This window comes from Pagrus pagrus, assembly GCF_965226575.1.
Source record: "Pagrus pagrus genome assembly, chromosome: 2".
NCBI classification, from domain to species: domain Eukaryota; kingdom Metazoa; phylum Chordata; class Actinopteri; order Spariformes; family Sparidae; genus Pagrus; species Pagrus pagrus.
In genome coordinates this window covers 20,575,039-20,586,154 of record NC_140186.1, presented here as the reverse complement: position 1 = coordinate 20,586,154, position 11,116 = coordinate 20,575,039, and the positions used below count along the sequence as shown (strand labels likewise).

The window sequence follows — 11,116 nt, the reverse complement described above, 5'->3', positions numbered from 1 at the left end:
TGTGATGCAAATATATTTTAATCATCGGCCTGGAAATTAAATCAAATCATACATTCTCATCATTTCATTTCTATTTCCACTTGCGTTTCCAACAATCATTGATCATGACTTACACTTTTCCAGGCTAATCAAAGTCAAGTGCTGGAACTATTCCAGCACGTCCATCTTAATTTTCTGTTTAACATGAAACATTGAGGGGGAGAGAGAAAAGAAATAAAACATGCATCGATAAAAATGAGTTAACAAAACAGTTAAACGTACGAGTGAGTGACAGAAACGGTACGAAGCCATGGCGGTCCCTTAAGGATCAGAGGAAATTAGCTGCTTTGGTGTCGACACATTATGGCTGGAAAACAACTGATAGCAAACAGTCTGAGCGTTACAATATATCCACAGTCATGTCACTGGTGATGAAAACAGTGTTGTTCTACTCATGACGGACACACAGGCGTGGTGGTGTGACGGATGACAGGCTGCTAAAAACTCTGCTGTCCTTAAACAGTGATTCTGTTGAAGTGTAAATTAAAGTACAAATAAAAACATGACAGGAATAAATACAGTCGGAGGAGCTGAACTGGAATTATTTCCCAGTTTAGCCAGCAGACCATTTTGAGGCAAACATATGCCTTGATGATGTAAGACATAGAGGGTGTTAAAAAATGTATAGCTACAGCAGTTGGACCCTTCAGTGACATGAGTTTAGTGCCAAATGTCATACAACATAAACAGCACAATCTGTGAAGGTTGCACTAACAACTGACAAATTAAAACACCGAACCATGCTGCACTTTATTTTGAAAAAAAAGAAAAACATTATAAACTTTGACTCATGGCTTCGTCTTTCATCATCCGGTTGGTGCATCTAAAACTTTTTTCCCCCCAGTTCCTCCTACGACTATTTTTCCAAATTCAGAGACTTCCTCCACTTGAAGAGGCCTGTTCACATCAGCCACCACTTACAAAAGACAGACAACAAAAAGGTGTCAACATGTGTTTCTTCTTGTGCTTTTAAACAGCAAATATCCCGTTTAATGCTGCGTTACCTCCCCGTAGTGTTCACTTATTTTTATTATTTGTTGATGAAAAGTCCCTGTGTGGAGAGGGATGTGTTGTCCGATTTGCCAGCATATGAGGTGAGGTTTTAAATCTCAAATTGGTGCAGTCAAAGGAGGAGTGAGCAGAGAAAAGGTCAAAGGAGGAAACGGGACGCAGCTGGACGCTTCTGAATCTACGAGAACTGAAAAAACAGCTTCAGTTTGTTAGACAGGATATTTATGGTATCTGATGAGCACTGCTTTGTTTCTTTAAGACAAAGTAGATGCCAAAGCAAAACTGCACTTTGTAAATTTTATGTTTAAAAAAAAAAAACAATGCTGAAAATGTTTCACAAAGGCGCTTACATAACACTGAAAAAAAAGGAAGAGAAAAAAGTAAGCAAAAAAAAAATAAAAGAAAAAAGGTGCCTGTGTGGTTCAGTTTACTTTGACAGGATTGTCAGATTGACAACTTGAAAGCCACAGAGACACCTCCATAGCTCAAATTAAGGAGGGAGCCTGGTGTTTTTCTAAAGATGGCAGGTGGTCTTGGGTCATATTGCTCCTCGACATTGATTTAAGTAGTTTTCCAACATCTTTCTTATAACCTTCGACTCACTCTGCCTCCCTCAGAACTCCGAACTCCACCAATCGTGCACTTAGGCACTAAAAATCAAACATAACATTTACTGAAATTTTTCTAAATAACAACCGACCCACGTCTGGTTGTCTGTGTTGAACTCGAGGCCTTGCGGCTCCCCTGTGGAGACCCGAGCCTGCAGACCGATTTAGCTGCCAAAGCCAAAGATGCCCTTGATGTAACCGGTGAGACCGCCCTTGCCCTTCTGCTCCACCTTGTCGTCCAGTGGCGGGAAGGCCACATGGTTGAGAGCAAGGTCGAAGAACAGGGGCTTGCAGGGGATCGGCTGGAAGTCGGGAGGGAACTGGACCAGGTTGGGCTGTTTTCCTACGAGGGTGGAGTCGAGGCGGAAGGTTTCCAGGCGGTCGCAGAGGGGCTGCATGATGGAGGGAGAAGTAAATAAACTGAGCATTATGGAATCACAGAAAACTAAGTTTATATTAATAAATCAGCCATCCATTGGCTTTGTACAGCTTTTTAAGTACAATTCAAGCACTTTCAAGGTACCTAAGGCTTTATCATCACATCTAAAATGTTACTGTAAACACACTTGCAAAGTAAAGTTTGAGGAATTTCTTCTTACCCACAGCAATCAGTGTATATTGTCACTTGCTGTATTTCAAAGGCTGATAATTGGTTGGATGTTTTAATCATGATCACTAAATTCTTGCCAAGTTCAACACCAGATACAACAAACAATATGGTTATGTATCGTTTCAGTTCATATAAGAAAATAATTTGGGTTTACATGAATGAAACAGATTAAATTAAGAATTTCTCAAAGACTACATTCAAATTCGAGCATATTCCTAACCTTGCAAACATAACGGATAAAATTAAGCATTTTCCAAACTTTCAAGACTTTGTACAAACACTGCATCCAGTCTTTCAAGAGTCGGAATTAGAAATCATGACCTTTTTCACAGTTGCAGTTAGATATCTAGCTAGCTATGGCAGAAAATGACACCCAACACTCATTTCTCGACTGGTTCTCCAACTAATGGAAACTACTTTCAATGAGGGGACAAAAGCTGCTCCGAGTTCATGAAGGCAACATTCATAACATTGGTGTGGTCTGTCTCTTGATTTTGTCCTCTTACCGTGTTGTCTTTCACCTGCTGCTGAGAGGGAACTTCAGCGGTCTCATCAGTGTCTGAAACACACAAACATTCCCTGAAGGTTGTAGACACAGCAAGAAAAAACACAGAAGAACGGGACTAAAAGGATAAAATTAATTAAGTTGGCTTGAAAACTGTTAAGAAGGTGCTCTCACCTAAGATGGCAGCAGCTTGAAGGGAGTATTTCTCAGCGCTGACCTCAGCGATGAGTTCCTGAACGTCAGGGAGATCCTGCAGAAACCAGAGATACAACAGTGTTTGTTTATTTGTTTGTTTGTTGTAGCCGAGTACAGATGTGGTTAACCGAGACTTAATTGTTCACAAAATCATCCAGGGTGCGTTTCCATTGTGTGCTGCATTTATGCCATCATGATGGATTGTAAATTGAATTGTGCGGCAAGTAGAGATTATTTTTAATTGTGTGATCGGTTTTAAGAATGATGCCTGTGAATGTTTTCAAAGGATCAACCTTGAGGCTGTTGTTGAGGCTCTTGGCCTTAGACTGGACCTCCTTGGCGTACTTCAGCACCCTCTCATACAGCACCAAAGCCTCACTCCACTTCTTCACCAGCACATAAGACTGGGCTATGAAGAAACACCTGAGAAGAGTACATCAACAATACATCAGTGTATGAAACAATCTACAGAGCTATCAGACACTTTTAATGCTTTTTAGACCATTTCATTATACATTTTGACGGATTTTTGGACAAATCATAATTTTCTTATCTAATTTAAGACATTTTAATGACTATAAAGACACGCCTTGTAAATTTAAGAGATTTTTAAAGCCCTAATGTCTGACCTGTAGGCCTTGTAGACCAGGATCTTGAGGGACACCTCCTTCTGGAAGGTGTGGTCATCCTCCAGACCCTGCAGGGTGGAGAGCTCAGCCAGACTCTAGAGAGACAAACAACAAGAAGGTGGTTAGGGAGGTGAGGGGAGGCTGACTGAGTTACAGTGAGAGAAGGAAGTGACAGACTGTCAAACAAGACTAAGTACACATTCCTTCACTGTACACAATGCAGATCAAACAACACAACTGTGAGTAAGGGAGAAACTACACTACTATAACTAACTATACTAACTGTGATACATGCTGTGATTATGGACAAATATGTTGAACCTTCTGATTAAAAAGATCACAATATATTTGATATTTACCTGCAGGATGATATCGTAGAGGCGGATGAGGTCCTGTGGGCGGGGTCCTCTCTTGTTCTCGTCGGATTCGGGTTCCTTCAGTTTAGCTTGCAGAGTGTGGGCCATGCTCTCGTTCCTCTTCACCAGCGTACACAGCTTGATGTAGGTCAGGTAACTGAGAGAGGAGACCGAAAGTTCAATTATCATTCACTTCTGAAAGGAAATTAATGTAAGAGAGAAATGTTACGAGGTTGGAAAGACTTATTTATGCAAAGACCTGGAACATTAGTTATAGTATCAAAGGCTACCTTACTAGCGTTCTCTATACATGCAATGCTAATAACTCACACTGGGCATGTTCTTGTGGTGCAACAACATGCTCTTTACAACGCAAAGATCCGTCAAAATTATAACATGCCTAATGTTTTCTCTGAAAGTCATCTTGCATCAACATCAGTCTGCCCAATAACCAGACAGATCAACAGAAAATTCATCGACAAGTATTGATGATCAACTTTTCATTAATGTTTCAAACAAAAACACCAAACATTAAACAATTAAACAATGACGAACATGATCGGTGTGTCTGACACAGTGCCGGATTTCAAAGTCTGATCTTGGCATTTACAAGCCCATGTAAATGTTTTGACTGAAGTTTACCTGTGCAGGAACTGCAGGTTGGACACCTTTCCGCTGTCAGCATCAGAGCTCCTCTCTCTCTGCTTCTACAAAAGGCAATATAATAATTTTTTAAAAATGTTGTCACATTCCCGTTTTAATGTTGCAAGTCATAATTGCATGGCTGTAAACCAAACTCATGAGGATCATAAATAAAAGCTCACATTCCTCCTTCACTGAAATTTTTAACCTGGTGTGTCTTACCGCCTCACTCTTGAGCTCCTCTCTCACGGCCTGGATGGTGTCTCTGCACTCGGCCAGCAGAGTCTCATACAGATGCTCTTTGGTCTCCTCATTAGATGCCTGCAGAAAAGGAGCATTACTTATGAGCCATAGTCTAACACAGCAACTATTTCTGACTGCATCTAATAAAATCTCTGAATCTTGTTTAGATCTTTCTAAATGAGGCTAACTGTGAGTGGAGACGTTCATAACCATCGTTTTTGTGGGAGAGGGTGGGTGGGAGATGTTTCAGTTTGTATTTGCTGGTTCCAGCTTCATGTATGGATGTGCTGCTTTTCTTTGTCATTCATGATAGTAAAAAGAGTCTTTGGTTTTGGACCGTTGGCTAGACAAAATAAGTATTCTGAAGAACTTAAACTAGTAAAACATAAAAGACAACTGTAGGTCTGTAGCAGCACTGACACTAATCCCCATACAGACGAGGGACGTTTAAACAGGAAGTTTCTAAGACTAGGCGACTGGTCAAGAAAACACTCAAAATTGAGTAAAATTCAATCTAGAAGCTTAAACGCTGTCCAGAAAATACTGATTATATTATAAGAGCCATTTAAAACAGATTCACACTCCTCACATAGAAGAACACCTTGTGCAGTTCACTATGAACATTTGAAAACAGTATGACAACTCACTTATTAAATAAAAGTTAACAAATAATGAGGAAACAACGACCTGAACTTGAACTACAGCATGTAGGACTCTACAGGGTTCAAGGTTACTGAGTGGATACACCAAAAATACCAAAGAAAAGAAAACCTGGACACACTGATCTCTGAACTCAGACACACATTCACTTTCCACCTGATTAAAGAAAAAAAAAAAAAAAAAGAGCCATTCATGCAAACACAAATATTTCATCTGTCATTTGATACCAAGAGCAACAGTCAAAGCAGGGATGTGACAGTGACAAAGTGGGGTAGAGATGCAGGCATGTGGTCCGGCAGGATGCCAGCACATTCCTGTTCACAACTCACCGTCTTTCAGATACAAACAGTTTCAGGGTTTGAATCTTTGTGAATGACAGGATTGTTCTACACCTCACCTTTCTTTCATCGACACACCCATACGATAGGCTTGTGTTACTTCCTGTGGTACTACGAAATCCTCAAAAATCTACGGGACATATTACATTAATATTTTTTTAAAAGAGGCCGTATTGGATAACTGCAAACAGGAAAATGTGAGCAGTTACTAACAGAAGAAAATGTCAATATGGTATCGTGTTTGTTCTTAACTCACATAAAAGTCTAAACACCTTTGTGGATGATAGTGACACATATTCAGCTTTAAACAGGGGCAAGAAAACTCTTAGGAAGCAGTACAGCGGAGGAATGTTACGAGAAAATTCCTCGTCGGGATAATTGATAACAGAAAGGTCTGAAGGCTGATGTTATTCAGCACAACAAACTCGTGCCAACACCTTGGCAACACCTAGCAGGACCGGCTCAACCTGTTTATCCATCCAGCCCTCTAAACAACAGAAAGATGCTCAAGCGATTAGAGCAGGGAGGAGTAGAAGGAGCTCTTCAGGATGGCCCAATACTGCATTTCCTGTCGCCAGAGGGCGAGAGCTGCGGATCAGGTGTTGGTGCGACATACTCTGACCCTCTATTGAGCAATCGAGGACAAGTTGTACCCATGCTCATTAATTTTAATACACTCGCTCGATCATTCACAGAGATAGTTCGCTCACGCTTTACATTATCAAGAAAACTGCAAAGGTTTTTGTCAGCAGTAATCAGTTCACAGCCACTTTTAGCTTAACAATGAACAGCAAAAGTGAGTCCCAGAGGGGCCCATTTGGTGCTGAAAGGTGTTTAGAGATAATAACACTAATCCGTCCACAGAGACCTGCTGGGTGTGGTCCTGTATTCATGTGTGGGCTGAAATGCACAGAATGCAGTCGTGCCATGATGGAGGTTGCATGCCAGAGACCTGAGTGGCAGTTGGTGTGACAGGTGTGTCTGCAGGGCGTGCAAAGCATTTGGGTGTATGAAAGGACGAGTGTGAGGTGTGGCGGCTGTGAGGGGACTGTAAAGAGAAGAGTGCCACCTCCTGAAAACCTAAGGAACTGCATGGACTGTTGTAAGGACAAAGTGTGGACTTCAACAGAGCATGCACGCTGTACGAGTAGTTAAGGACATGCATCTCTGAGGAATGAGGAACAAGGATCTTACCCACTTTAAAATAACAACAGAGCATAGTCTTAATGGGGTAATTGCATTTACAAACATCCAGTTCCACTTGAACATATCAGCACAGATGAAGTTTTCAGTGTGGCTTTTCTAATTCAGCTCAATAAGTTAGATACAGCAGTAAAAACACTGTAGCTGTAAAGTTGCAGTGCTGGGGTTGAACTGTAGCTTGTGATGGTTGTACTGGTTTGCCCTTTGATTAGGTGTGGGTATCGTTAGGATATTATCAATACCAATAGTCTTATTAATACTCCTCATTGGTTTGGTTCTTTATCGACCATAACGTGGTCTCAGAATAATCGTAATCAATAATCATAATTCAGTCATACATTTTGGGCATCACGTGGAAATGTGGGGAAATTTACATCATGTAGACCCTCGAAGCCACGTGAATGCAAAATCAATAATTTGAGCTGTAGAGCACACAGGGGCAGTCCAGCATTTATCTTTAACTGCTGGCAAGCTATGGTATCAAGAGCTACTGACATCAAGGGCTTCACATTGAGGGAAGTGTAGTTTGTTTTTACCCAAAACAAAAAAGGAGGAACTGACAAAATACTGACCTGAGCGATAGCGGCCTCATTGTCTCCCAGACCCAACAGGAAGATGCGAGCCTTGTCAATCTTGACGGGCACGCTGCGTCCTCGCCACTCCACCTCACTCATGGTGGCGGCCTGCTTGGTTCTTGCCTGAGTGATCAGGGACTGAGGAAAGAAAAAAAAAAAAAACAGTTTTTATAAACACATGAATTTTTCCGAGAGAAGAGCCAAGATGTCTTTTATCAGTGAACATTCAATCTTGTTCACAATTCTATGAATACATTAGCACACATCGGCTCTGCATACTTTTATTTTATCTTGTACATGCCCCACCCCTAACATGATATTAGGCATCAATGTATGGAAGAAGATTGATGATTCAATATATTCCTATTTTCCAGCTCCTGTATGTTCACCTCTAGTTTCTCAGCCATCATGCCTCCTCCTCCACCAGTCAGTCTCATCTGCATCAAGTCATTGATGGCGTTTTGGTCGCCTGCAATCAGGAGAGAGAAAGAAGTTACACAGTGTGCATGTTTAAGAGTGTTGGGACACCTGCAGTTTTTGTCTCAGAATGCCTTGAAGTGTCAAAGATGGCTGTCAATTATGTCGAGCAGGATCAGTTTTTCCACCTCTCCCACCTGTATGTGTGCGTGTGTTTGTTACTCACCGATGTTGTAAGCACAGTAGCGGATGTTGGGTGAGATCTCGTCCACACGCTGACGATACAGAGCTGCCATCTCCTCAGTGAACGCACTGGCCAGCTTCTCATAGATGGTCCTGAAGACACAAAAATAGGTTGTTTTATATTTCACAACCGTAAGAGAAACTCGGACTCGATGCAAAAACTGTAGTGATGTTAACACTCACTTGCACTTGTTGAAGGCCTCCATGGCACGCTTCCACTCCTGCAGTTCAAACTCCACCATACCAGTCAGGTATGCAGTGTAGGCCTGAATTAAAATACATCAGCCATTAAGCCACGTGTACCTCTTTTTCTATACATCTGTACTAGAGCATGACATTTTTCGGGAATTCCCGCGGGTCACGTGATTCCCGCGGGATGGGAGTCAAAGTTTTATTAATCCCGTGATTGGGACGGGATGGGAATAAAAATCAACGGGAGCGGGAACGCCATTAATAGATGATGATTTTCAGCCGTGTTAAACAACCAAAAGGACAGACACGTCCATTTTTGTAGTCATCTTTCAGTGAGCAAAAACTATTTTGACTTGCGTTAGAACTACACATCCAACAGTGCTTTGACTTCCGGCCGGGCCGGCCACTAAAAAACGGAGTGGGAGTAATTTTGAGTGGGAGCGGGATGGGAGCGGGAGTCATTCTACAGGAGTGGGACGGGATGGGATTTTTTTTTTTACTCCGGCCCGGGATTGGGATGGGATGGGATTTTTTCTCTGGGAGTGGGATGGGACGGGAGTGAAAATCCACTCCCGTGTCATGCTCTAATCTGTACTGTGTCTTTAAAAACAGGCTGAGGGTGATTGTGTTCTGCGTACCTGAGCCTCAAGTTTGGTCTTGGCGTCGACACGGTGGCTCTCGCAGAGCTTCTCCAGCTTCTCGCTGTGCTTGGCAGCCTTGCGTAGTCGTGCCAGCAGGTGGAAGCGCTTCCGTGGCTCTGTGTTGGCTTCCTGCTTCAGCTGCATGGCATAACTCCATGCACGCTCAGCCTCCATCAGAACCAGCAACAGATACCTGAAGAGGGGGGAGGTCGTTGAATCAGATGTTTGGCAGTGCATATGAAGCTCTGCCATAACACCGGCCAGTAAACTGCACATGAATGTGCAGCACAGACAATCCATTCCTCACCTGCTGTCGGAGAGCATTTCCACCGTTATCTTCTTCCCAATAAACTTATGTCGGTTGCCCATCTTGAAGCCAAGGGTCTTACGCAGGCGACGCAGTCTGCGGGAGCAGTAGCCCCTGGACACGGTTACATTAAGATGGTTACATTACAGTAAATTATATGCTTGCATGTTCATTTTCATCTTAGTGTCCCACAACGGACATGACAATCACACAGTCAAGTCATTTTCACAAATTTTATTTCCAGTGTACATATTATTGTAAATTTTTCGCTTGATTTTTTCAGATTGTTTATTATACTATTCCCTGTACACTGAGAGAAAACTTAAATGGGGTCAAATACCTTGTTTATGTACACATACTTGGCCAATAAAGCTGATTCATATTCAGATGTTTCTAATATTCTGTCCCCCCTTCTTGTACGTAAATGCATTGGCAAAGCTGAATATTATACGCATCTTCTGTCAGAATTTACAGGATATATGTATTGTATCTAACTGAAATACATTTACAAGTGCACCTCGAGTATTGTATCCTATGACGTTCACAGAGTCATCTGTACGTCAGCAGTTTTATGTGAACCATATGGAACGCAGAGATGTCCTTGAATACAGCTTTTTCTAAATGTATAAAACAAGAGCGTGGTATCTATACAGGGATTTGTGGAAAAGTAATGTTGGATTTTCATTTTCATAAAGTTAACAGATGTGCCTGATGATCATGAGAAAACTATGCATCTCCTTGTGAACAGCTCTACAATAGTCAACACTTCACCACAGACATGCCTGCAGCTATGGTCCAGTTAGTGCAGTTTTCTAGGTGATGTGACATCTTAACTCACCTGTATCTCTGGTAATCTCCGTGCCTGAGTCCATGCTGCTGCTGGGACTCTTTGATTATTTGCAAAACTGCAATTAAATGTTAAGGTTCAACAATATCTGCATCATTGAATACATGGTACTCCAAGTGAATGTTTTTCATTCACATTCCAGCATGAATATGTCAGTCATGACAGCACTAGATGTAACGTTAGAGACCCAGACAGCCTGACTGTGGTGCTGTGTCTGTGATACGTTGCAGAAAAGGCAACGTAACGTTAGCTGCCATTGAAACTCAGATGTTACAACAGTTCCAGCTGAACAAATCAACATAACAACCCACATTAAATGACATTTTTAAACGATTTAACGCACTTAGACTTTAGAAAAGGTGTGTGACACGCCAAATAAATCTGCTTTTCACGTCTGCCACTGACAGCCTGCCTCATTATGACACGTAGGCTAATAACGGTAGCTAATGTTATCCTCTCACCGAGCTAGCTAGCAGGCTAACATTAGCTTCTGAGCCTGACACAGATTTGCTGGAGTACAGACCAAACCGCCGCCACACATTTCGTGCTGTGAAGGATACTTTCCAGTCCAAGTCCTCCATCAGATTGATTTTCTTTTTTTTCATCCGTGGACGAAACTTTAGCTTCGTTTTGCTTGTCTCCGGCCATCTCTGGATGCTAACAGCTAAGCGGTACACACACACATGCCCAGTCAGAAGTAGAGCCAGGGACCAATGACTGCGCGGGGAGGGGCAAGAGGTCAAAGCTACATCCAAACCTCGCGAGATTTGGCTGAGCAGTCTCGTTGCGACTCAACTATAAATTTTACTAGATTTATGAGATGTGACTGTTATGTCACACTAAATGTTATGTCAT

The 11,116-nt window shown here is 42.0% G+C and overlaps 1 protein-coding gene across 1 annotated transcript; it reads right to left on the bottom strand.

Annotated features, from left to right (window-relative positions):
- srp68 (signal recognition particle 68) lies at window positions 1-10,958 on the bottom strand. Its single transcript, XM_084342904.1, has 16 exons — window positions 10,822-10,958; window positions 10,253-10,319; window positions 9,415-9,528; window positions 9,105-9,300; window positions 8,458-8,540; window positions 8,258-8,367; window positions 8,004-8,083; window positions 7,612-7,752; window positions 4,818-4,916; window positions 4,596-4,660; window positions 3,957-4,110; window positions 3,598-3,692; window positions 3,262-3,391; window positions 2,948-3,023; window positions 2,775-2,827; window positions 1-2,050 (listed from the first exon to the last, which is right to left on the bottom strand). The coding sequence occupies exons 1-16, from the start codon at window positions 10,907-10,909 to the stop codon at window positions 1,823-1,825; spliced, it is 1,779 nt and encodes a 592-aa protein (XP_084199030.1). The 5' UTR covers window positions 10,910-10,958; the 3' UTR covers window positions 1-1,822.
- Between the last annotated feature and the right edge of the window lie 158 nt (window positions 10,959-11,116).